General features: G+C 46.4%; 3 protein-coding genes across 4 annotated transcripts; 2 read left to right on the plus strand and 1 right to left on the minus strand.

Annotated features, from left to right (window-relative positions):
- The first annotated feature begins 1,048 nt into the window (after window positions 1-1,048).
- Window positions 1,049-4,536, plus strand: DNAJC9 (DnaJ heat shock protein family (Hsp40) member C9). The gene is made up of 5 exons (XM_051799692.1): window positions 1,049-1,805; window positions 2,390-2,527; window positions 2,653-2,907; window positions 3,586-3,669; window positions 4,071-4,536. The coding sequence occupies exons 1-5, from the start codon at window positions 1,155-1,157 to the stop codon at window positions 4,188-4,190; spliced, it is 1,248 nt and encodes a 415-aa protein (XP_051655652.1). The 5' UTR covers window positions 1,049-1,154; the 3' UTR covers window positions 4,191-4,536.
- A 639-nt stretch (window positions 4,537-5,175) lies between these two features.
- FAM149B1 (family with sequence similarity 149 member B1) lies at window positions 5,176-17,277 on the minus strand. Of its 2 annotated transcripts, XM_051799635.1 has the most exons (15): window positions 17,174-17,277; window positions 15,835-15,939; window positions 15,607-15,718; window positions 14,517-14,659; window positions 13,770-13,889; window positions 13,023-13,193; window positions 11,890-12,077; window positions 11,496-11,626; window positions 10,889-10,942; window positions 10,356-10,468; window positions 9,849-10,043; window positions 8,836-8,962; window positions 8,389-8,514; window positions 7,848-7,929; window positions 5,176-6,731 (listed from the first exon to the last, which is right to left on the minus strand). In XM_051799635.1, exons 1-15 carry the CDS (start codon window positions 17,206-17,208, stop codon window positions 6,658-6,660), a joined length of 1,776 nt encoding a protein of 591 aa, XP_051655595.1. In that variant the 5' UTR covers window positions 17,209-17,277; the 3' UTR covers window positions 5,176-6,657. The 2 variants fall into 2 exon arrangements, with proteins under 2 accessions (XP_051655595.1, XP_051655596.1); XM_051799636.1 differs by lacking the exon at window positions 10,889-10,942.
- On the plus strand, window positions 17,274-26,362 carry ECD (ecdysoneless cell cycle regulator). Its single transcript, XM_051799634.1, has 13 exons — window positions 17,274-17,532; window positions 18,390-18,507; window positions 18,837-18,924; window positions 19,567-19,745; window positions 20,399-20,594; window positions 21,441-21,569; window positions 21,724-21,849; window positions 22,050-22,135; window positions 22,911-23,017; window positions 23,395-23,572; window positions 24,040-24,107; window positions 24,184-24,404; window positions 24,918-26,362. Exons 1-13 carry the CDS (start codon window positions 17,304-17,306, stop codon window positions 25,134-25,136), a joined length of 1,944 nt encoding a protein of 647 aa, XP_051655594.1. The 5' UTR covers window positions 17,274-17,303; the 3' UTR covers window positions 25,137-26,362.

Here is a 26,362-nt window from a genome sequence, read left to right on the forward strand (position 1 = left end):
GACTTTTTGCTGGAAGTGCAAAGCGAGCTGAGCCAGCCAGAGTTTCCTCGGGTGGAAAGGCAAAATCCCAGTGGAAAAAAAAATCAGAAGAATGAAATGAAGTATTTTCTATTTAACACCCTTTGTTACTGTGTCTTTCTCATGCAGCATTAGTGCTGCAGGTGGCGTTAGAACTGAAATATGGAAAGTGCGTGAGAAGAGGTGATCTGGTAAGGGAGGGGTCGGTGTCAGAACCGGCTGAAATGATCACTGCAGGTGATTATTTACACTGAGCTATTATTATAATAATTATTTTATTTTTATTATACATATTGAGATATATTTTAATATTTTTTCTTATACTATTATTATTATTATTATTACAACCACTTAACGAAGTGAACGCTGACACCAGCAGAGCTCTCCAGTAATGGTAGACAACAGCTTTTATAATATATTTATAATGCTTTATAAATAATAATGCCTTATAAACAAATAATACCTTACAAAGCTATTTTTAAATTAACTTTTTAGGTATTTTTATGAACGTTCTACAATGTTACCGTCTGCATTCTCTAACCCAGAGCTGAAATCTGAGGTGATGATGCTGGGGTTTATTCCCTCCGTGGTATCCGGAGTGAAACGTTCTACATTTCAACAGTCACAAGAAACGTAAAATAACAACTTTTATTTTAAGCTTCTGTCTCTCTGAACCTTTCAATGTGTGTATGCTGCTTGTGTGGCATTTAGTTATAGAGCTCGTGAGGGTTTTTTTGGATATGTACAAACACTTTCCTGTTGTCACATAGGGCACAGCCTGGAAGGAAAAAAATGTGTGAAATGTGAACCTTCCACTATCCCAGGTTGCTCCAAGCCCCGTCCAGCCTGGCCTTGGGACACTTCCAGGGATGGGGCACCTTTGCAGGACCCCAGCACTCCAAAAAGCCAGCAAAGGTGCTTGTTTTCCAGCGGGGCCGAGTGGAAGCCCCTTGAGGAGCCCCTTTTCTCCGTTTCCCCGGCGGTAACTGCACCCAGGCGCTCCGGGCCGTCGCTCGCACGCGGCGGGCACGGGCCGGGGGCTCCGCTCACCGGCGGCTCCGAGGGCACCCGAGCACGCCGCGAACGCTGCGCCTCGCTCCGTCCCACCCCGCTCCGCCGAGCGGCTCCGGCAGGTCATGAACGCTGACCCACCGCCAAGGGCTCACTCCCATCCCCATCCCTACCCCCAGCCCGAGGGCTCCACGGCACGGGGACGCCCCTCAGCCGCCTCCCCTCACCATGGCGGCACCGCCCCGCGTCATGGCGACCCTTCCGCCTCCCCTCGGCGCCGCGGCCCCTCGGCCGCCCCTCAGAGGCGCCGCCGCCCCACCGCCGCCGCCGCCGCCGCCGCTGCGTCCCCTCAGCGAGGCAGCCCCTCGGGCTCCCCTGGCCCCGGCGGTCCCACCGCCGCCCCTGCGCGGCGCCGCCGCGGCCCCGCCGCCTCCCGCCAACATGGCGGCCCCTCCCCTCAGCGGCGCCGCCCCTCAGCCGCCCCTCAAGATGGCGGCCCCGCCCTTCGCCGGTCCCGCCCGGCGCAGCCGCCGCTCGGCAGCGCGGGCCCGGGGCGGGCGGATCGGGCCGTGTGGGGTCGGTCCCGGCGCGGCGGGATGGCGCTGCCGCAGCAGTGCGAGGCCGTGTTCGGCACGGCGGACCTGTACGGCGTGCTGGACGTGCGGCGGGAGGCGTCCCCGCAGGAGATCCGCCGCGGGTACCGCCGCGCCTCGCTGAACCTGCACCCCGACCGCGTCCCGGCCGAGCAGAAGGAGGAGGCCACGCGCCGCTTCCAGGTGAGCGCGGGAGGCGGCGGCGGGAAGGCGGGAAAGCGGGCGGGACACCCCGGGTGACCGATCCACCGACCCCCGAGTGACCGACCCACCGACCCCCGAGTGACCGACCCACCGACCCCCCCCCGAGTTACCGACCCACCACTCCCGCAAGGGAAGGACCCACTGCCCGCTCCTGTGGCTGACCCACCACCCCATAGGTGACCGACCCCGAGTGACTGACCCACCCCTCCCTCAAGGGACCGGCCCACTGCCCCCCATGACTGACCTGCCACCCGAACCGAGTGACCACCCCACGGACCCCCAAGTGACTGACAGACTGTCCCCGAGTGACCGACTGACCACCACCCTCCCGAGTGACTGACCCACTGACCTTCCCCGGAGTGACTGACCGACCCATCATCCCCTGAGTGACCACCCTACCACCCCCCAAGAGATTGCCCCACTGCTCCCCAAGTGACTGACCCACTGCCTGCCCCCGAGTGACAGATCACCCGCTCCCCAGTGACTGCCCGGCTGCTCCCCCGAGTGCCCGATGCCCCCAGGTGACTGCCCCCTCAATGACCGGCCACCCCCGTGTCCCGCAGATCCTGAGCAAGGTGTACGCGGTGCTGAGCGACGCCAAACAACGTGCCCTGTACGACGAGACCGGCACGGTGGATGAGGATGCTGAGGTGCTGCAGGGAGACAGGGACTGGCTGGAGTACTGGCAGCTGCTCTTCAAGGTGAGAGCAGCACTGGGAGCCGGAAAAACCCTCCAGTGTTTCTTTTTTATGTATTCTGTCTTAAATCTTTCTGGTGAGCAAGTCCTGTACCTCGTGGAGTTACTCATGTAATCTCTTTGCTCCAGGTCTCCGTAAAAGAGATCGAGGACTTCGAGAACAGCTACAAAAACTCAGAGGAAGAGCTGGAGGATGTGAAGGCAGCATACCTGAACTTCAAGGGTGACATGAATCGGATCATGGAGTCCGTGATGTGCGTGGACTACACGGACGAGCCGAGGATCCAGGCAATGATCGAGCGAGCCATCGCCTCTGGGGAGCTCCCGTCCTACCAGGCCTTCGTGAGGGAGTCAAAGCAGAAAAAGATGTCCAGAAGAAGGCGGGTAGGTTGTGTCAGTTGTTTACCACAACCCTTTTGTCTCCCTCGGCAGAAATAAGCGACGCTGTTCCCGAGAGGTTTGTCCCGGGATTGCCGAGTTCCACACCTTGCTCAGCGTTCACATTTGCTCACCTGTGTTCATCACAGCCCACCCCAAATCGCTGGGAAACGGGGTTTTTTCCCTTCTTTTATTTCATTGTTATACACAATGGCTTATTACACATGTCCCTGCATTTGTCTACAAAGCTGTGAGTTGTTGAAGTTAACAAAAAAAAAAACAACAAGTGGTGAAAATACATTTTGCTTGACTTTTGGCAGGTGTGAAACTGTTCTGGACTAGATGGACTCTTGTCCAAACACTTTGTAGAGTGTTACATGCACATCATAGTAACTTTAACTTAGTGTAGGATCTGCTAAGGCAAAAAAGATATAGATAGGGGAACAGGGACAAACATCACATTCAACATTGTGAAAGAGCAAAAAAACTTCCCTCTCTGCTAAATGATGGAACCTTTGCCTGACTCCTCATCTGTGGCCAAACCTGGAAACCCTTTGTGTTTCTTTGCAGTTCTTTGTACACAGATGCCAAAAAAAAAAAAAAAAGCATTTGGTAACTCCTGTAAGACTTTGTCAGATAACATGCAAAATACTTTTTAAAAAAAAAACTTGTTTGCTTTTTCAGGCAGAAAAAGAAGCTAAAGAGGCAAAAAAGACTAAAGATGAACTGGGCCTTGGTGGAGAAAATGACTTGCAAGCGCTGATTCAAGTAAGGCTCTCTCTGTTTGTTGCAGATAATTATGTTACTGGCTTATAATTGTGTTTTCCCTGAGCATCTTTGATTTTGGATCCTTGCAACTCTTCTTAGTTCCTGAGGTTAAAACCCTAATGCTAACCATGTACTTTAATTAACAGAGTATGGTATGGATTTTATTGCCTGTGTCTCTTTAAAAATTAATAAATTTATTCCACGTGCACTCAAAATATTTAATTTCTAGTTGCAGGCAGTTAGACAGGGAGTGTCAGTAATGGCACTAAACTTTCTATAGATTGTATTCCCTGTTCAATATATTCCAAGATTTTAGGTAGCTATCAGGCTTCAATAGAATAACCTGTATTGGGAAGTTACAGCAGCTTTGAATTTGGTTGGTTTTCTTTCCCCCTCCCCAGCGCCGAAGCAGGGATCGAGAAAGGGAAATGGATGACTTCTTTGCCCACCTGGAAGCAAAATATGGGAATAATGCCAAGAAAGGAGGAAAGAAAACTGCAGCCAAGAAGAGGAAGACATAAAGAACGATGTAGGCTGAAGTACCAGGTCTCATTTTGTATGGAAACGTGGGTTTGGGAGAACGTGGGATTGTTTCTGGGCTCCTGTTCTGGGCTGTGTGCACTGACTGGCTGTGACTGGGAGGCAGGACAAGGCAGACAAAGCATTCCTGTGCTACTGCTTCAAACCCTCTGGGTGCTCTTCAGTTGAGATCCACGTGTGCTGTTCACACAGTTCCTCCCTAATGAGCCTCCTTCTGTTTTTAAAGGTCTTTGCACATCAGCTCAACAGGTGTTTTTCAGATATTCCAGTAGTTTTATATAGTTTGGAAAATTGCAGATTTAATAAACGAGGTGGTTTTTTTGCAGAGTTCTGTGCTGTTGCTTCCCCAGTTCTCTCTGCTTGTTTTCTAAGTAGCTGTTCCAAACAAACTGATTGTGTTGATTCTCCTGATTTCAGTCAAGTAAATCCTGCACACTTCCATTTGCAGGATCATTTCTCAAAGGCTCAGGAGCCACGAGGTGAGCACTTTGAAGGCCCTCATTGCTTCAACACCAGCATTCAGGGAGCTTCCTGGGGGGAAGCCAAAGGTAGAGGGTCACTCTGTTCCCCTTTACTTGCCTGCTCCTAAAAAATTACCCTGATTCTGAGAGAGTACAGCATATCATTGTGTTGGATAACACAGGGCTTAAAGGTTACTTTTGTTACACAGAATAAATAAATAACAGCCCAGGATCAGTCTCTGGTGTCAACCATCTGTACAGAAAACACCAGATGGGCCTTAGGAGGAGACTGCTTCACTTTTTCATTTAAACACACTGACTCCTCTAGGCTATAAAACACTACATTACGTTACCAGCAGTCTATTCAAGTTTATTTGTCTGGTTTTGTAACTCTTGTGCTACAGAAAACTCACTTTGTCCCTGAGGAATGGCATGGATACAAATTAGATGCTTATCTGCAGTTTGCCTGACAGAACTGACACACTGTACAATATTCCAGCAGTCCCAAGTTTTAAGAGAAATTGTATTTTGAAATGGTTTGGTGAGTAGAGGCCTCTGGTTAGCATCAGGTTCTCTCTCTGCAAATTTGAGAGGTTTAGATTGAGATCAGAGCTGCTCTTTTTTTTTTTTGTACCTTCTGGAAATGCAAAGACAAGTCAACCCAGTTACATTTGCACAGTTCCCTGTTTTTGATGAAAGCATGCTTGGATCAACTGGACTCAAGATCTTCAATACTGATTAAAAATTATTAGCTGCTCTGTAGGTAACATAAATTGGAGTGGGGAGATAGGGGAGATACTTCCTAAAGAACACTGACAAGTTTTTGTCCATTATGAACAGTAATTTGAAGAATAATAAGGAAATTAGGAAAAGAAGTGCTCTTTAATAGGACTAGAAAGGAACACAACTGTTTTTGTGCAGTGTCCTGAGTTTGTTTGAGTACAGCCAGTGATTATCCTCACCCTGTTTTTACACTTTAGTCTGTTTGGGAGTAAGACCTTCAACTAACTGCTTATTTTGAGAAACCTGTACTTCATGGGCTTTTTTGTCTTATCTGGGGCCACAAGGGCAGCTGCAGCAAACACCTCCTCCAGGTCTGTCACAGGGTGCAGACACAGCTGCTAAAAGCTCCATTGCATCTGTGGCTTGGGGAGAGCAGAAATCTTGTGTAATTACAGGTATTTTAGAAAGGGAGAGACTGAGCCATTCTCTGAAATCACCATAAAATATCTCACCAGGAAGACAAGTGTATTTTCTTGCAGTAGTGTGTGAAACTACTTGTAGTTAGAGGCTTCTTGTTGGCTGCTAACCCTTCTTCAGTCACTGAGGAAGAGGTGTAAGGTTAAATAACTCGGGAAGAGACAGTGGTTGCTACCTGTGGAGCTGTCAGTTCACCTGCTTGGCTACCTTAGTGCTACACACCTGTGTCCAGATACCTGCTGCAACTACTGCAGGATCCAGCACTTGCCTAAGCTGAGTTGTAGAAGCAGAATCGAGTGCAGTGCTTGCTTTTCCTAGTACAATATTGCTTTAAACATATTTGAATATATAAATACAGCTTAAAAACATTTACATTACTACTTCTGTGGAAGGCCTGGGCAACCTTCTGTGGAGCTAATGGAAAAATGAGCAGGTTCTGCAGTACCTGCCTTGTAAGGACATGAACCCATCACGGACCTCACAGGAACACAGCAGTGACTGAGTGTTTGCTGGATTTCCTAGGAGTTAGGCTTTCCTGGAGATCTTCACCCTTCCACTGGAGTATCACTTTCTCTACTGGTAGAAAATGGAATGTTTAAGTGTACCCCTTCTAATCTTTGGCAGCTGCTGCTCAGGTTTATATAAAAATAACTATTTGTGAGGAAGGGTGTTTGAAAACTCTCTGTAAACAACGTTGACCTTGCTGGGAATGAGAGGTGGTTCATGACTCTCCAGAGATGGGCTGATGGATGATGGATGGATGGATTGGACACTTCTCCATGGCACCTCAGAACCCCTGTTTGCTTTTTGTGCCTGATCCACTTCGGCTGTGGCCTTTCACAGAACCACGTGGGAGGAGACCTAATAAACAGAGATCATGGACAACTTCAACACTTCTGAAAGGTATTCAAACTAAGTACCAAATGCACCTCCTTTAGCTTTTTTTAGTCTCTTTATTCTAATGCATTATTTATAACTTCCAAAAGGGGCAAAGTTTGTGCTTGCCAAGTTGCTGCATTGTAGGGAACTACTGTATTCCTTGATATTTCACCAAGTATTCAAGACTATAAAGTTCTGCTAATTTAATTTTTTTTGTTAATACAGCAGTCATAAAGCTCATCTTGCTTTTTTTGATGGGGGGAGGAGATATTTATTTTAATTTCAGCAGGAGTCCCTCCTTGCTGGTTTAAAAACAAATTACTTCTGTTTAGTGCCTTTTTTAAACTCAAATTGCCTCTTGTACCACTTATATTAGTGGTAGGAGGCCATTCAGCTACTAAACAAGCTGAAGGACCCCTCACATGCTCTAATAATCACTCATTTACTTGCTGCCTTAACCTTTGCAGCTTCCATTCACTGTTGCAGCCTCAATCCTACCTGTCAGCACATTTTTCTGTGGGAGATCCTGACAGCCCCATAAGGAGTGACACAGTACAAGCAACTCTGAGTTCAGAGGATGCATGTGAATTGTACTGGTACAGTTCCTGTCCTTCCAATGTATTTTGACTTGATCTAATACATATCTAGTACAGATCTAGTAAAACCCCTTCCAGATACAGTGCAAATTAGTTTCTTTTGGACATAATGTAATTTTTTTTCAGTTGCATAGTTGAGCAGAAGGAAAAACCCTTGGGCATAAAGTAGATGCTGCTATTTCTGTTGCAGTTGGCAACTCCTGCTTTTCACTTTGACACTGAGAGGCACTGGGGCAGATTACATTAAGCTTCCTCAAGTGATTTTAAATACTTGGTGGTAATAAAAAACCAAACCCAAACTGCACCCAGCCATACTCTGGAATAGAGTGGGATACAGCCAGGATAAAACCTGGGTAATGGGAAATTAAAGACACGAACAGAACTTTGAAAAACCTCCTCGATGCAGCTACCTGGAGGAATGTATCCCTGCAGGAAGTGTATCCCTGTCCCAAAAGCCTACCCCTTGCTTGATCTTACTGAATCCTGTGCCTGAGGAACATACCTGAACCTGCTGATGCTCTGCTTGTCCAGGACTGATTACTGTGATCCAGAACGGTGCAGGAACGGCGGCGCTGGGAATCTGGCTGAGAAGGCAGGAGAAGAAATGCAAACAGCAAGATTACAAGGCAGCTACAAACTATTTGCCTAGTTGGCAAGATGCTGTAAAGGCCTAAGTAAAGCTTTGAGGAGGATTAAATCAACTTTAGGAGTAGAAAATATATTTTTCTAACGCGTATTTGGAATAATCACTGGACCAGTTAAAGACATTCTGGAAAAATTGTTCTGTTTCAAAACAGACTTTAGAAATTGTGTACTCTCACAACTGCTAAGTCAAGGATGTTTAATCAAGCAGCTATTTAAAAGCTATCACTGAAATTGTAGCTTTTAAAGCTTAGGTAAAAATTTGTTGGATGGGACAAGATATCAGTAGAGTAGGTGCTTATTGTTTGATACTGAAACAGATTGGGCATTGATTAGTGTTAATTCACCAAGCACTCTCTGCAGTAATTAAGGATGATGTGGTGTAATTTGCCATGCTTTACCAAGGATGTGTTGGTTGTGTTAGGCCTGGAGAAAGGATCAGGCAGGAGGAGCTGCTCCTGGAGCTGCTGGTGAGCATCTTCTTGTGTCGTTACACTGTGAGCACGACTCGAGCTCCCTCGAGGTTTCTGCAGGGAAGGGTAACACAGTTATGGCTTCTTCTCACTGCAGCAGCACATTGGCAATCCTCAGCCTAGGAATTAAAGCTAATTTTCCACATGAATCATTTTGCAACCTAGTTACGAGGAGGAAAACATTCTGGCATGAACGAGAATTAAGCAGGCAGCTGTGGGTGATGTTAGTCAAAACTGCTGGGATGGTTTTTGTGCATCCATTTGACTTGCTGTCACAGGGTAACAAATAAATTGGGACTTTTGGGCTTGGCAGTTTGATCAGCAGTGATTACAACTTCAGACTGTTCAGCAATAAAATGGAATTGTTTCCTTTACCATTTGCCTCTGGGATCCTGTGGTGCTCCCACGCTCTGCCACGCTGGAGGTGGCAATTGGGGGCAGGGGGTGATTTCGGTTCAGCAGCACTGGGGAGGGGGAGGTCAGCTGCTCCTGTGCACTCAGACTGAAAGGCACCAGTGAAAAGAGAAAAAAAATACAGTTTATATGTTTGGCACGTGGAAAGAGATAATACTGTCACTTTGTTTGGCTTTCTGGAGTTGACTGTCCTGTAAGAACACCTTAGAAAAGCTTGAAAACATTTTAAAAACACTTTCCTAGTGCTCTCTGCATTTAAAAATATATGGTAATAAAGGTGAGATGTTAATATTTGTTAGACTGATTGAAGCCTGAGGAAAGGGAACAGAAGCATAAAATACTGGAAGTAGAAACATCAGTTGTGGAAGGATAAGGAATTAATCTCTAAACACTACGTGACAAGAAAATAACAGGCTCAGTGAGTTTATACATACACTACAAAACTGAAAGGACTCTACACTGATTTACGACACATGGAATACAGAGGTATATCAAAGCCTGCATTGTTCCTTGATACCCTGTGGTCCCTGTAAATATGCAAAATAAGATATTTTAGCTGTGACTGAGGGGTTCATTAAGAGCACTTTGGTCAGTCAGACAACCTATTTTAACATCTTTACAGCCCAGCCTGAGCTAGGATAGCAACGTGCAGTTTCCCCTCCAAAAACTGTAGACTTTTAAATTCATCTTGCAAACAGGCTCCAGAAAAAGAAAACCATGTGAAGAAAGAGATGGTGGTGTTGACTTTGCTGGTACTGGGCAGACTGAGGTGCCAAACCACCTCTGTGTGTCTGTGATTCAGTGAATCGCAGCGCGGTGACCACCAGCCTCAGCCCCTCAGCTTTCTGGGGGCAGCTGTGCTTTAAGGGGCAGCTCCTTTCTTTAACCCCCTGTTCTTCCTGCCCATCTCCTGTCTGTGGTGCCAGCTGGGCTCCCTGCAGTGCTCAGCCCCAGGAGGGGCGGGTGGGACGTACAGCCGTGCCTCGTCCCCGGAGCGCGGGGTCCCGGGGCGGGGCTGGCTGCCCGAGATGGGGTGCAGGGTCCGGGGCGGGGGGTTCCTCCTCCTCGTGGAGCGGGACAGGGAGGATGTGCTGAGCTCCAGAGCACGGTTTGGCCACGTTCTGATGGAGAGGATGGAGCTGGAACCCGGCCGTCTGTCATCCAGGTCCCTGACAAAACACCAACAGGGAGAAGGTCAGCGTGGCCCCGTTCCCAAAGCACTCACCCATGTGTGGCATTAATCCTAAAATACACGGGCAGACACGATGGGTTTTCATTTTTAACAGAACTATATAATCTATAGTACTGTTTCACTGTATCCTAACACTTCATTTTTCACAGAGGACAAATAAACACACAAACAAGCAGGGAAATAATTGAGAAGAGCTTTCTCATAATTTATCTCACAAAGGTTTGGGCTGAATCCCTCTCACTGTGAGAACACTCTACTTTATTTACAACAGATGATCTGTAACTCTTACAGTGTTTTCTCCACTACAGGCAGGTTCCTTTGGTGTAACTGGATCCCGTGGATCACCATCAAGCCATTCAGATTATGCTGAGAGCCACTACTTGACCCTTGAGAGAGACTGACCTGAAATTTAAAAAAAAAAAAGTAAGTAAATTGCTGCTTGGCAGAGATACATTTACAGATTTTGTATATAATTTTGGAGAAAATCCACTAATTTCTTCCATGACTTCCAGGTATATGCTCAGTTTTATATTATTTCTCCATCTAAGAGAAAAATCTTAGCAGTCCTTTTTTTTTTTTTTGCAAATGGTAGTGGTCAGAAAATGTATCCTAAAACTTCATATTTTCCAATTGAGCAGCTCACTTGCATGACAGGATCTTCCAACAATTACTATAATCTGAAGTTTTACAAAACTAATTTTGAGTGCATGTTCCCATTTTGTATCTGCAAATACAGACTGATCTGGAAAAACATCAAATTCCACCCACCAAAACAACAGAAAACAGAAAGCAGCAGAGCTTTAATCCCTCCAGGATACATACTTGAGGTGTTTTTCTTCTCTTTTTGCTTTTGCGGCCACATCTGGGTTTTGGGCACTACACACACAGTAAGGGAACACGAGGAACAGGCAGGGGTGGAAATAAAGGAGAGAGAAATAAGGACAGAGTTGAATTAAAACGGAATAAACAGGTAACACTTTGGTGCTCAGCACTCCAGGAGCAGATCATCCAAAGCAGATTATGCAGATAAAATCAGTGTCTGAGAAAAAAAGCTGGTTTAGAGCTGCACTGGGATTTGCCCCCTATTGCCTGATGAAAGATGTTGGTGAGAACAGGATCCCACACACACAGTCCTCGATCTCATTGAGGTCAAATATTATTAAAGTATAGAAAAAAACTACATCATTATTCAACATGGTTGTCCTATACATATATAAAACACTAAGTTTTAAAGAGAGAAGTAGGAATTAAAAGTCCTTTTACTACTCAGTTGCAAGTTAAGTGTTAGAAAGGACAGTCAGCATTCCCACAAAGGCCAAACTCGTTCTGTACCTAAACATAACCCAGGGACTGACATCCTGCAGTGTGTTTGCTGAAGTAGCACTGTATTTATTCATCCCTCCACAAAGCAGGGGCTAAAAATACTTACCAGATTTGAGGTCACCGAGGGCATTTTCGGGTGTGGCACACGAGGTAACAAGGCTGGCAGAGGATCGAGCTGCAAAGGGCTTCTGGCACCTGCCCTGAGTGTTTCCACTGTTATGATATTTTTCTCATCATCTGTGCAAAGCAAGAGAGAGTTCCTATCAATTCAGGCTGTTGGCACTGCTAGTCATGGACAGTGCTATGAATCCAAATGTTTAGAGAGAGAGAGTCCTCTTGGATGGTAAGTTCTGCTAAATCTTTTGAAGGCATATCTCACACTGTCACCAACGTTACCACTGCAGAGATCATCCCCCAGTACATCCCTCCCCCACAGCCTCCTTGCAAAATCCACTCCCTGAAACCCCCTTTTCAGCCTTCACTCGAGCTGTGATCCTCACCAGAGGCTGACCCTTCCCAGTGCCTGCAGATCAGCTCCTCCATGCAGCCCAGGACTTCACTCCACACATCATCAAACACGAAGGTGAGCACGGAATCCTTGGTGCAGGAATATGGGGAGACAGGAGGGAAGCCCAGTTTCTGTCTGCCAGAGGACAGGCCCCTTTTCCTCTCGTGCAGCTCCTCCTCCCTGTGGAAATGTAAGCACTGCCTGTACCACAAACACAGTGCCTTTGCCTCCTGCATTTATTTTTAGTTCTTCCACCAACCTGAATAAGAAATGCCTGAGACCACCACCTATTGCTGCACACCCTGGTTTCCCTGTACAGAATGACTCTTAAATGATACTTCACAGATAATGAATTATTATTTACTGATAAGATCAAAGTCCTATTCAAAAATGAGTATTAATAGTTGCAGTGATGTTTCTTCATCACACTGTTAAGCTCCATATCTAATGCCACTACAGAATGCTGAAGACAAGAGATGATATTATTTCCTGCAGCAATGTCTCTCTGGCCTGGTCAAAGCAAGACAAGGAACAATTTAAATTAAATGGTCCATGCAGCTAAGTGGCTTTAATTATTAAAACCAATTAAGTAGTTAGGAACTGACAGTATACCCACCAGAGTCCTTACCCAGGCCATATGTTCATATTGTTGGGTGGGATAAAGTAAAGGGACAAAAAGATAAAAAAGAGTGGTAATTGTTTCTTGGAGAGCATCAAATCCACTCTTAGTTCTTAAATTACCACTGAAAAATCTGGAAAAGGTACAATTCCACCCAAAATAACAGTACAAAACCAAAGCAGCATAACAAACAACAATGAATTTGACTCAATATAAAAAATAAATGCTGTTTAAACAAGTTTTATGAAATATGCAAGCTCTCAGTTACGGTGGAATGAACTATTCAAACCAGGCACAAAAATGGATGGTATGAAAGATGACAAAAAATTTCAGAAAAAATAATAAACTGTCCTAGGAAAAGAGTAGGGAGAATTCTCAGTTCCCTGGCAACTTCAGGCCTTTGAAAGTTCTCTAGGGAAAAAGTATTAAAAAAAAATAAACTCATCAAATACAGCAGGAACCCCAGGACACTGGTACTAGCTGCTGTCTTAACATTCAATACCTACACATCTCTGCAGTCAAATGCCAAATATTCCTCCACTATGCCTTCGGAGAGAATTATTTCCTCTTCCCCTTCGTCACTCTCTGAGGAACACAAGGTCGGAGACTTGGAAGGGTCGGCCTTTTTGTGAACAGGAGTAACAAAAAGAGGGACCTTCTTGCCAAAAACACTAAATCTGAACAGGTGACAGTTGTCAGAAAGCAGAAATAAAAATAAGTTATTATTCCACTTCAAATAACTGAGACACAGCATGGTACTTAAGGCCAAGGGAGACCAACAAATTATTCATTACAGTAAAAACTGTTGCTTTGGATATTTTTTAATTCTTGCTAAGGAACTCAAAACTTCAGGGAAAAAAAATCAGAAAGCATTTTGAAACATTAAATCATAATGGTACTAACGCAGTGCTTTGTATTTTTTATGTTCTGTACAAATTTAATAGCTGATTAGCAATAAAACCAGCTACAAAACATACACATCCTTAAGAAGTCAGCAGCAGCAAAGATATTTCTATTTACTGACCAGCTCAAGGTAGTCAGCAACGAGCACGGCTACGTAGTCTTGCTGCTCTGAATGTACTATTTTCAGTTAAAAAGGAAAATAAAGTGTGCTGTGTTCAAAACTCAGCCTGGCAGGAAGGAGTCAGGGCTGCACATTTTGAAGCAGCAGAGGACAAAGCTGCTTCCCACTGCCTTGTTCCCTGCAGAGAACAAAGTGACCTTCCCACCTGGGTCCAGCCACAGGTACTTACTCATCAGCATCCTGCTCTGGAGGTGAACTTACACCTGAGGGAGCCCAGCTGCCTGCAGGGGAACTGCAGAACCATCCATACCCTTCATCCGTGGGCACCACCACCTGCCTCCCCACAACCCTGCCGGGCACAAGCACAGGGGACTCACATCAGGAGGTGCTGGAAGGGGGATTACTGAAGTGTGTCAGAGCAGCAGCACACCCTAAGAGCTCTTCTGGGGAGCTGTGCAGTTTTCCTGGTGGTTGGTTCAGTTGTTTTCCCTGGTGCAGGTTGCTTTGAGCCGGGTAAATACATCAAAAAAATGTGGCCTGTTTCTTTTTTTAATGCTCTGCTAACTGTAAAACTTATGAATATGGACAAAACTGTTTCAAGTGCACGTAATGAAGATCTAAAATGTAAGTTTTCAGACAGCCATAAGGACTGCTGAACTAGGGGAGGAGGGTTTTTACATGATTTTAAGCTTATAGCTCCACCACAAGAAAATTTGCTGTGCTTAACAGAGCAAAACCCAATTTTCTAAGAGAACTCTGTATGTTAAGGCCAAATCAGCTGCAAATAGCCATAAACCTCTGTCAGGGAACCAATTGTGAGGTAACAGACTGTTTATTTCAATGACCAGAGTGATCTTTTTATTTCTCTCTACTCCATAAGTGCACAAACCCACCCTGCTACAAATGTTTTAAAAGCAACTGTGTCCATCCCTACCCTTTTTGTGAGGGGATTGGCATTAGTGTGTCCATAAAATACCTGAGATGAGGAAAGCTGGATGTCCACAGCTGGCATTCTTCCCACAGTCCCTCCACATGCACATTTTCCTTCTGCTCATAGAGAAGCTCATCAATTTGTCTGAACATCTCCTGAACTTGTTGTGTGGCAGCTTTATCAAATTCCTAGGAAGGGAAGTTATCCAGTAAATACCTAGTGAACAGTATTTGCATTGCAGGGTGGGGTGTTAATTGATTTTTCTTTAATATAATTGAAAAAGACAACTATTTGTTTAAAGCTTAACAGGACTGCATAGAAGGATTTTAACTTTAAATCATTTCCTCCCAGAGATGATATTTTCCCCCCTGCTGCTAAGACTGAAGGTGGCCACATAAAAAGCTTACACTGACGCGGCAGATAAACTACTAAAACATTTTGAAATATCTGTGTTATTACATTAAGTTACAAGATATAGGAATTTACATAAATCAGAACAGGAGGGATAAAATCCATTGATATTTTAATGCAATGGAAAATCTGTGGCTTGCAACAGACAGACAACATCAAAACAAAAGGCAGTGCAGACTGGTGGGAAACAGTGAAAGTGAGGGATGGTCAGGACCTTTGTTACACGTGCTCATGTAGCCAGAAAATGAGGTCAGTTCTGGGGTCATTTAAATCTAAACAGCCCCATCTCACAAGAAAGCAACAGCACATTGGGCTTTGGTAGATGGAGAACAAAACAACCATTTCTAAATTAAAATTACGTTTAGGAGCTTCCAGTACTGTGAGAAGCAAGTATGCAGAAGTTGGATAAACTCACACCAAGTACCTGAAAATCACCCAGTCACGTTTGGGACTCCACACTAACAGCATTTGTAGATACACTTATGCAATAAATTATTTGCTTTTCCAAAATTTTAGATGGAAGTACACCATATTAATTGAATAATATGAGCCTAATGTGTTCTCAACTGGGAGAAAGAAAAAAATATGCTCTTTTTATAATCACTATGATGATTTATTAACAGATCCAATCCTCATTTTTATCCTGAAATGTCTTTGCCATGGTATTTTGAACAGTTTTCTCCTCACTGTGGCAGGTTTGGCTTGGATGAAATGTTCTACTCACATCATAGCCCCAAGAGAAGACTGAGCTGTCCTCGGTGGAGGTGTCGGCACAGCTCTCACTGGCAGTCCCTGGATTCCCATGATCAGCTGATTCCCTCCGGATTTCTGACTCCCTGAAACCCACAAAAAATAAACAGTGGGCAAAAAACAAACAACGAGAAATGCAGTGTGTCAGCCAACAAAGCCTGGCTGTATCAGAACAGCTCTGGGAGAGATGTGCCCACAGTACCTGGAGACGTGGCCCTGGTTTTCAGCCCTGGCTGTGGCTGAGCACACCTGAACTCCTGGCTCTGGCAGGGGGTGATGCCTCAGGGCATGTTTTGGGAGTCCTTGTCTGAAAAAAAAGCAGCAGAACTTGACAAGTTACTCACAAGAACAAATGTTTGCGGAGTTCCCAAGAAGTTTTACAGGTTTTTCTTTTCTGCTTTTCAAGGAATGCGCATGCATCTGTTGTTATTAGAAGGCTAATTCTTGTTACTAAGGCTTTAGGTAAGGACCAGAGAAAACGGCCTCAAGTCGCACCAGGGGAGGTTCAGGTTGGATATTAGGAAAAGTTTCTTCGTGGAGAGGGTGGTCAGGCATTGGAGCAGGCCTTGGAGTCACTGTCCCTAGCAATGTTTAAAAGGATGTGGGTGTGGCACTTGAGAGCAGGGTTTAGTGATGAACACGGAGGTGCTGGGTTAATGGTTGGACTTGATCCTAGAGGGCTTTTCCAGCCTTAATGATTCTGTGCTTCTAGGAAACAGGCACTGGCAAGTTGGGAGGAATAACTTTTGGTAGTTTTTCGTTTTGTCAAACTGTAGATGTCAAGGAGAGGGAGACAAGAAAAGTAGCATTAATTGGAGACAACAAGTACCAATGCAGGGCAGAAACCCTGTCTCAAACAGCAGCTGAATGAGGCTCAAATAGAGGCTGTCATTTCTCTGCTGGCCAGAAATGGCAGAATTAAACATAAAAAGGCTGTAGGTAAGTCATTAACTTCCAAAATGGATATATTTGTTCAATACAAATTAAATACAGTTAAATACACGTTTGTTTAATACAAATACATAAAAAAGAAAAAAGACCAGCATATCAATTGGGTCAGAACTGACCCAAAATTATTGTTACCGAAGGTTTACATTTAAGGTATCAGAACTGTCGTTATAGTACTATATTTAAGAACAGTTATATATTATAAGCAGGGTCTTCGCTTTGAAACGTCCTCCTTTAAACTAAAAACGTTGTGAATTGCGCTGCAGCTCCCTGAGCGCAGAGACAATGTCGCTGTCCCCGGAGGCAAATTAAATTAAATTAAACGGCACAAAAGCAACCAAGTCGGTCAGAACCGACGCTGCTCTTGGGCCAGGGGCACCAGGCAGGGCAGAGCAGGGATTTAACCGCGCTGCGTCCCGGGGGTACCGCGGGGGGACACACGCGGCGGCCGGGCCCTGGCGGGGCCCTGTCTGCGGCGGGGCCGGGATGGGGCCGGGGATGGGGATGGGGATGGGGACAGGGACGGGAATGGGGATGAGGACGGGGAGCGGGGCCGGGATGGCGATGAGGGCCGGGGGAGCGGGGCCACTCACGGCTGCACCGGTTTGCGCGCGTATCGCGATATCATCCTCAGCGCCGCCGCCCCGCCGCCATCGCGCCGCTCCTCCCGCGGGGGCGGAGCGCGGCCGCGCCGCGGTGGAGCCGCTCGGGCGGGCTGCCGGGATGGAGCCGCTCGGGATGGAGCCGCTCGGCCGGTCTGCTGCCGTGGGGCCGCTGGGCCGGCCCGCGCTGCCCGAGGACGCGGTGCGGTACCGCCTGTTCGCGCCGGGCCCCGGCGGGCAGGCGCTGCTGCGGCGCTGCGCTGAGGCGGCCCTGGTGCGGCTCGCCCCGCTCCTGGCCGCCTACGTGTGGCACCGGCAGCCGTTCCGCCTGCGCTACGAGCCGGCCAGGGGTGAGCCCGGGAGCGGGGCCGGGGGGAGCGTGTGAGGGGGTACCGGTGTGTGAGGGGGAACCGGTGTGTGAGGGGGGACCCGGTGTGTGAGGAGGGAGCCGGTGTGTGAAGGGGGTACCGGTGTGTGAGGGGGGAGCCGGTGTGTGAGGAGGGAGCCGGTGTGTGAGGGGGTGCCGGTGTGTGAGGGGGGGTGCCGGTGTGTGAGGGGGTGCCGGTGTGTGAGGGGGTACCGGTGTGTGAGGGGGTGCCGGTGTGTGAAGGGGGAGCCGGTGTGTGAGGAGGGAGCCGGTGTGTGAGGGGGTGCCGGTGTGTGAGGGGGTGCCGGTGTGTGAGGGGGTACCGGTGTGTGAAGGGGGTACCGGTGTGTGAGGGGGTGCCGGTGTGTGAAGGGGTGCCGGTGTGTGAAGGGGGCCCCGGCCAGGCCTGTCAGGTGTATCCAGGAGTTTGTAAGAGGGACCCGGCGGGTTCACAGAATCCCCAGAACGGGTTAGGCTGGAAGGGACCGCAGTGGGGCATCTGGTCCAACCTCGCTGCTCCGGCAGGGCCGTCCCAGAGCACACGGCACAGGAGTGTGTCCAGACGGCTCTGGAATATCCCCGGTGAGGGACACACACCGTCTCTGGGCAGTTCCTGGGTATGGGGTTGCTCTGGAATATCCCCAGTGAGGGACACACACCGTCCCTGGGCAGTTCCTGGGTATGGGGTTGCTCTGGAATATCCCCGGTGAGGGACACACACCGTCTCTGGGCAGTTCCTGGCTATGGGGTTGCTCTGGAATATCCCCAGTGAGGGACACACACTGTCTCTGGGCAGTTCCTGGCTATGGGGTTGCTGAGCTGTCTCTGCCCCCCGTGCAGGTGAGATCCCGGAGCACATCGGCGGCACCACCCTGTTCGGGGACAACGTGGAGGACGAGTGGTTCATCGTCTACCTGGTCCGGGAGATCACCAGGGACTTCCCAGGGCTGGCAGCCAGGTAGGGCAGGTCCTGCTGGGGTGCCCAGAATTTCAGGAGGCGTGTGAAGGGGTAGTGCCTTCGCTTTGAAGGTCCTGTCTTAACATTGCCCATCCCTGGAAGCGTTCAAGGCCAGGCTGCTTGGGGACTCTGATTATACTGGTCTGGTGGAAGGTGTCCCTGCCCATGGCTGGGTGTTGGAACCAGATGATCTTTAAGGTCCCTTCCAACCTAAACCATTCTATGATTCTTTGAGTATTAAAAAGAAACCCAGCAGACATGGATTTAGGAGCACATTACTGTGCTCTGCAAGGCTTTCCCTTTTAAGAAACCGATTTCTCCTTGGCCAGGATCGATGACAACGATGGAGAGTTTCTCCTGATAGAAGCAGCTGACTTTCTCCCAAAGTGGCTGAATCCTGAGAACAGCGAAAACAGGGTGAGTAAAACTTCTGTACATTTGGCAAGTGGCTCATGGTGGTCTTTTATGTAGCAGCTGGAATCTTCTCTTGCACCTCTAGCCAAGTGGTCTGACTGCTTCTGAAAATCCAGAGTGCTGTCTGTCTCTTACCAGTGAATAAACTTCTACTCAGGGCTCAAGACTTGTTTTAATCAACAGCATGGGGGTTTTTTAGTACAGTCTCTTTTCATTCTGGTTTTAATGAGCTGCTTTGTGCTTGCTGTGGTTGTTGAATGAGAGACTTAACGACTGGGAACTCCTCACACTTGATTTGGATCCCTGTGCTCTTGCAGAATGTTATGTAGAGTGAGTGTGTAGGGAATTTTTCAGCAATTATGTTATGCTGATTCTCCTGAAGCAAATCTCTGGTTGAAGGGAAACTTTCGGTATTACTGTTATTAAGGAAACAAGATACATTTGACCAAACTTGTTGAAGTTAAAATAGGGGTCTTTATTCACTGTTTGGGTCGTGGTCACTAGCATCTCAAATGCATTTTTAGATTATACTGCTTCCCATATTATTTATTTGTACTGCAGTATTCCCTGTGTTCAAACAAATGCATTTTGTATATGAAATTAAGCTTCCCATAGCTCAGTGTGTGGAACGTTCCTCTCTGCCAGGTGTTCTTTTACAAAGGAGAGCTGCACATCATTCCGCTGGCAGAGCCTGGGGAGCAGGAATGGGACCTGTCTGCTCCCTGTCCAACAGTCTCAGAGGCACTGGCACTGTTATCCACCCGCTCTGAGGAGTTCCTGGCTGCAGAGCCCATCAGAGCTGCCGTGTACAAACGCATCGATGGGTATGTGGGTGTTTTATTTTGGTCTTCTGCCACAGTGAGTTTTGATTACTGGGCTGTCTGGGGTTTAAAGATTTCCCTGATAGATAAAGTGATAAAGTCGATTCCTTTCCAGAAACCACCAGCTAGAGGCTTTCCTGTGGCATTCTTGGGAAGAGGGGGATCAGTGTCCCATAGACTGTGATCTGGGGGCTCTGAAACTGGTTCACTGCTGTGACTCCACACCTGGCAATGACAAGTTATTCTTCCTTCCCATCCTTCTTGTACCGAAAAATCTCAGAGTTCTGTGAGCCTTTGGGACCCCTTTGCAGGAGGAAAAAGAGGATTTGAACTAAAATGTAGAACCAGCGTATTTTTCAGAGCATCACAGCACTGCCCATTAATTTTTGCAACAGTGTGAGCCAGATGACTTCCACACTGGGTGTGGTGAAGGACACTGTATAGCTGAATACGTTAGCTCAGTTCTCAGTGGCTCCCCAATGTGGGCATTAGTGTGTATGTGTGTGGGATATTCCATCTGCTACAGAAGCAGCCATTCCAGGCGAGTTTTAACTTCAGAATAACGTGGGTTAATATTGCAGTGAAAATGGGACTGGCAGTGACAACGGAGTGGTTTGGGCTGGCAGTGCACTGACTGTGGCTGTTGTGTGACACAGGTATCCCGAGAAGCTCCGGGCCTGCTTGCACCGAGCCCGGTGTTACGTGCCGGCGGGCATCGCGGCGGTGCTGCGGCAGCGCCCCTCCCTGGTGGCCGCCGCAGTCCAGGCCTTCTACCTGCGGGACCCGGCGGATTTGCGGGCCTGTCGTCGCCCTTTCCACACCTTCCCTGCGGACCAGCGCGTGATGACCGTGGTCAGTGACCCAGATCAACCTGGCAGCTCGCTTCTGTGACTGGCAGGGGCTCTGGGGGCAGTGGTGTAAATATGTGTGTTTAGTTTTTACAACGGGATGTTTTCTGGTTTGTTTATTTTTTTATGAACTTTTAATAACTTCCAGTTTGTTACATTAATAGCTTGTGTGCCTTCCTGTTGACACAGCTGGGCTTTCAAAGGGCTAAGCAGGAGGTAAATGTTTCTGAAACGGGAGGTTGTGCTAATAGTCCCTCTGCTGAAATGCTCGCTGAATAAACTGATCCCCTTCTGTATTCAGAGCAGTTTGACAGCACTGCCAGCCAACAGGAGTTGCTGCTAACTACCCCCAGCTGCTCATGCCAAGGCTTCTCAGCTTGTCAGCTGTGCTCACACACTTTATGAAGTGTTTCATGAGCTTTGTGTCGTATCTGATACATTTTCTGACACTGTTATACCCCTAGACTGCTGAAAAGAAGCTTTGCGGTCAAATTTTAGATTTCTACACTGTTCCTGAAATCTCAGCTTTGGTTTCATTAACAGAAAAAAGCCCTTGCAGTTTTTCAAAATACACCTTGTTGGTGTGAATACTGAATACTTAGGGTCTTTCCTAATGTATTTAGACTGATGGAAGCTCACGTCTATGTAGAGATGTCAACTTGGAATATACTTTGTAAGACCTGAAAAGCAACATACCTTAGAAAAACGTACCTGGGATGTGTTTGAATGCGGTCTCAGGTGTTGTCTGTAATGCTGGTGCCTTAAAACACGATTTAGAGGAGCCTGGTGGAAAGCTGCTGCCTGTACATGACCCAGTCACAGTGGTTTTGTTGTGCTCTGGCTGTTCCAGGTCACCTTCACACGGTGTCTGTATGCACAGCTGGTGCAGCAGAAGTTTGTTCCGGACAGACGCAGTGGATACACCCTGCCCGCCCCAGCTCACCCTCAGTACAGAGCCCATGAACTGGGCATGAAGCTGGTGAGGATTTCTTATGCATTTTGTGCTTAGTTTGCCTGTTTATGTATGTCCAGGGAATGACTCTTTGCTTTTTAAGTTGCCTGCTCGTCCAGAAAACTGTGAGCAAAGTTTGCTACACCTTGAGAACCTCCTTGTTTTTACATCTCTTATTCAGGCTCATGGCTTTGAAATTTTGTGCTCCAAGAGCAGCAAAGTATCTCCTAATTCCAAGAGAAATGTGCTCAGTGGTCCCCTGTGGGAGAGATTCCTCAGGAGCCTGAAGGAAAAGGATTATTTCAAGGTGAAGCTGTGTGTCTGTGTCTTATAAACATTCCAATAAAAATGTTTTAGCTCTTGAACTTGTGTAAGTAGTTGCAGCAGGGCAGGAAATCTAATGCTTCTTTCTATGGAAAATGAATTAATGTCTTTAAAGGTGTGACATGCAGTTTGTTCCCCTTTTGAAATTAATTTTGTGTGTGTGTGTGCTCATCCTTGTGACAGGGAGAAATGGAAGGGTCTGCTAAGTACTCAGAACTCTTGCATATGGCAGAGGATTATTTCCAGCAATCTGTTACCACTCCAGAAAGGTAAGAGCTACTTGAAATTCATGAGTATCATACACAGTGCCTACAAATACTTTTAACTTACCTTCTCAGGTTCCTGTTACAGAAAACCTGAGCCCGTTTCTCCACTGTACATTTGCCAGTGTACAGTGCTGTGGTGCTCTGGCTGGGAGCAGTATTCCTCTAGAATACTTGCTACTAGTAGAGGTTTTTGCTTGGGTAACTATTTATCTTGGTTTTGTAAAGTGTTAAGCTCTTCCAAGTGGGTTAAGAGGTGACTGACAAGCACTATTTGCTTGGTTGACTATGGAAAGTGTATAAAAGTTTCATTGAAAAGCAGTCCCAGTGAATAATAAATCTGGAGTAATCTGTCTCCTCTACTCAAGACAGGCAGCTGGCTGTACATTGCTCCAAAAGATCAAATCCAAGAAACAAATCATTACAAAAATAGCTGAGGGTTTGCCAGCTCATAATATCTGGACTGTTAGTTTTTTGAGTTTCCAGTCTGTGCTGTTTTGGATCTGGCAATCTTCATATTTACCAAGGCAAAATAAATATAAAGAAAAGGAAACACAAGAAGTGGGCTTTGGAGCCATCAACTACAAATTACAGCAACTGACTGTGTCCTGTTTTGGCAAATGCTGTGTGTAGTATTCTGGTACTTCCCCCAGGCTCACTTACCTGTTGACAGGTTTGCCCAGAAGTGAAAATGGAGAATTTGAGTGAAAACCTGAATGTAAAGCATGTGATGCCATTGAATCCATTTCAATAAATTGATTTTTTTTCTTTTTCCTTCTAGCTCTGTTGAAGTGAGCCCAGGGGATGAAATCTTGGCCTTGCTACAGACAACACCCATTGATTTGAAGGAATTGGAGAGAGAAGCAGCTTGTCTTCCTCCAGAGGATGGTGAGCTGGACTGGGGAAGGGGGGATTATTCCTGTCACATGATTATTTGTGGGGGGAGAGAGGGAATGTTCATGGCTATAAAGGGAGAGCCAATCCAACTTTCATTAAGACTAAATATTGGATTGGCTCTCCCTTTAAAGCAGAAGTCTTTCTTTCTTCATTTAGTGGCAGAAGGATTCTCTGTGACTAGTTTGAAGCTTCATGCAAAGCAGAGTGTTAAAGCAGTGAAATGAATTCTCAGCTCTCCTCAGCCTCTCACTGCCTTATGTGACCCAGAGGCAGCCCAAAAGCTCACCAGTGCAAAACCAAGCTGCCAAATGGTAGCAGTGCTCTCAGCTGTGTGGTCTGAGTAACAGATCTGTCCTGTGTTCCTTCAGATGACAGCTGGCTGGATATTACACCAGATGCTCTGGATCAGATGCTGAAGGAGGCAGGAAATGAGTCCCTTCCTTCTGCAAACGAGGAGGAGCAGAAATACGACTTGGAAGCAGTTGCTGAGAGCATGAAGGCCTTTGTGGCCAAAGTCTCCACACACGAAGGAGCAGAAGTGCCATGGTAGGGGTGGTTTTGAGTTTGGTGTCAGGTGTAGGGAGTTCCACTGTGCTGTAGCCCTTTGGTTGATTCTGGGATGTAGAGGATCAGGGTTTGAAAGTGTTCTGCTGGCAGAGGCCTGCAACAAACCCATGGGAATAGTGAATGTACAGAGTTGCTCTTAAACCAGCTTGGTGACCACTCCAACACTGGTGCAGGTAAAAATGCTGGAAGCTGAGCTATTTTCTGCCACTCTCTTACTTAGTTTGGCTTTGTGGTCTTTAAAATTTTTCTCTTTCATGCCAGGAATTCCTCCACCCACTGTTTCGTTTCTAACCCATAGAGGCTTCAAACTTCTGAGCACTTCTAAGACCATCAGCTCAAATGTCCCAGTTTAATCTGGGCTTGACAGAAATCACTGCCATTATACCCATGTTGGGCTTAGGCAGGCATAAAAGCTTTATTTATTTAAAAATGCTTTTATATTTCAGGTCATCTGACGAATCCCACGTTACCTTTGACGTAGATTCTTTTACAAAAGCCTTAGACAGAATTTTAGGTGAGATTGCTTCTTTGTTTGAAACAAATCACTGCTGACATGTTTGCTGTCTGTACTGACACAAAATCATACCCAGGGGCAGACTCAGAGGAGCTGGATTCTGATGATCTGGATGAAGAGGAGGAGTTTGGTTTCTCGGACGAGGATGATGAAGACTCAGGTGCTGGAAATGAAGGGCAAGACCAGAAGGTATCACCTGATGAGCTCATAGGCAGCCTCAAGTCATACATGGATCAGATGGACCGTGAGCTGGCACAGACCAATGTTGGGAAAAGTTTCACCACCCAAAAGAAAGGGGTGAGTATGCCTTGAGCTCCAGTTTGTAGTATGGGGATTTCGAGAGCTTTAGTAGGAAAGTGGAAATGTGCTGATCAAAAACCTTCCCACGTGCAAGCAAAACGTGCTGTGGTTGCACCATAATTTAACTTTCACAAGTTAAAGCATTTTAAGCTTTAACTTGCACCTCTTTTCCAAGACTTAGTTTCATTCCCTGTTTTCAGTAGTGAGGCGAGCAGCTGCAGCTTAACTTGTGAGTTCCTGTAGTAGTTTGCTCCCATAGGAAGCTGAGCCAGGACTCAGCAACACTTTCTGTCCTTCCCTTGGAGCTTAGAGTGTGCAGTGGACAGTGATGATTTTTAGCTGGCATGAGCATTTGGTGGCTAAATTCCTGTCTGTCAAGACTGTGGAATGTGCTGGACTTTGTTGGCTGCAGAATTGTTTCCTTGTTTCTTTTCCCTCGCGGTTTTTCTTTTTTTTTTTTTAAATCTGTTTATGCAGTTTGATAAAACTTTCACTTTGTACTTGCTGTAGGCAAGTTCTGTTAAAGCAGCTCCATCTGAGAGTGCTGGCCCTGACTGTGGAGCTGAAGCCCCGGATTTGGCACCAGTTGATGTGGATATGAACCTGGTGGCCAACCTGCTGGAATCCTACAGTGCTCAGGCTGGCCTGGCAGGACCCACCTCCAACATTTTACAGAGCATGGGAGTGTATTTACCTGAAAACACAGATCGCTGTGCCTCGAGCAGTTGAGCAGCACGGTGAGAGACTGTATGAACTGAGAAGACTTGGCTGGTGGAGAAATGAAGCACAGACAGACCAGCAGGATGTGGAAGAAGACACAGAAGGTTTTAACTTAGGGCATTTTATGCATTGTGTGTGACTTTAGAGATGCAAAGTGAATCTACCTGCAAAAGCCTTCTGTTTGGATGCTAAGGTGGAAATCAGAGCTTTCCAGTGCTAACACAGAAAACTGAGAAATGATGTTGGGACCTGAATGAGACTTTTATTACAAAACCTGTCTTGGATTTTTCAAACCAATGATCCGATCATTATAATGATGCCATCATTATAAAATGCCCTTTTACCTGTTACTGGGTGGTTTCAGTATCTGGAAAGCAGTTTGTGTTCTGAAAATGCTGCTGCCTTCAGGGGCAGCTGGGGAAATACCGTGTTACAGGAACATCTCGTGGACTTGGGAACGCTGGTTAAACGCTCAGCAGACATTTGATCCTTCCCAAAAGCACAGTGCTTCATTGTAAGAACTTCTGATAATTACTGTAAGAGTCTGGACCTTATTAACCAGGAGGGTTTGCAGAGTAATTGGATCAAATATGGAAATATTGGCTAGAAGTATTTTTTGAGTTTTATTTCAGTAAAAGCAGAAATACAACTTGGTGACTGGAGATGTTTTTTTCTTTTCCTTTGAAGGTATGCAGGACTTCCTCAGTGCAGTATCAGAACTGCTTGGAGTTAAAGCATTTTCACAACTTGGCATTGTCTGAATTCCATTATTGCTGGATGTTGGCATCATGCCAGCAGTAGCTGTGTGTGAGCTGAACAGTTTAGGTTTGTTTTGCAGTGAAAATGTAGCTGGAAGGCGTGTGCAGCGTGGTGCTTTCACATGGAATCAGAAATCTGGTCTAGATATGATGACTTTACCTTTAACAAGATACATTTGAATTAAAATTCTTGATTTGCAGGCAGTAAGAACACAGTCCTGCCAGGTCTGAATCAAGCTGTTTGTTTGTTTTAATTCAACAATTAATCAAGTGCCTGAACTGGTAGAAGAGAAGCTCATTGGTTGAGTTTTTGTTTGTTGTTTGTTTGTGTGTTGGGTTTTTTCAAACATAGTGTTCAATGACACAAAAGCCTGACTGACCCTGAAACCTGATTGCTTTTAGAGGACTGAGTTATTATTATTAGTGTTATGTTATTACTGGTCCAAATATTGGAATACAATTAGTTGAATTCTTTGG

Source organism: Manacus candei, unplaced genomic scaffold (assembly GCF_025592945.1).
Source record: "Manacus candei isolate 608988 ecotype Guabito, Panama unplaced genomic scaffold, ASM2559294v1 h1tg000050l, whole genome shotgun sequence".
Classification (NCBI taxonomy): domain Eukaryota; kingdom Metazoa; phylum Chordata; class Aves; order Passeriformes; family Pipridae; genus Manacus; species Manacus candei.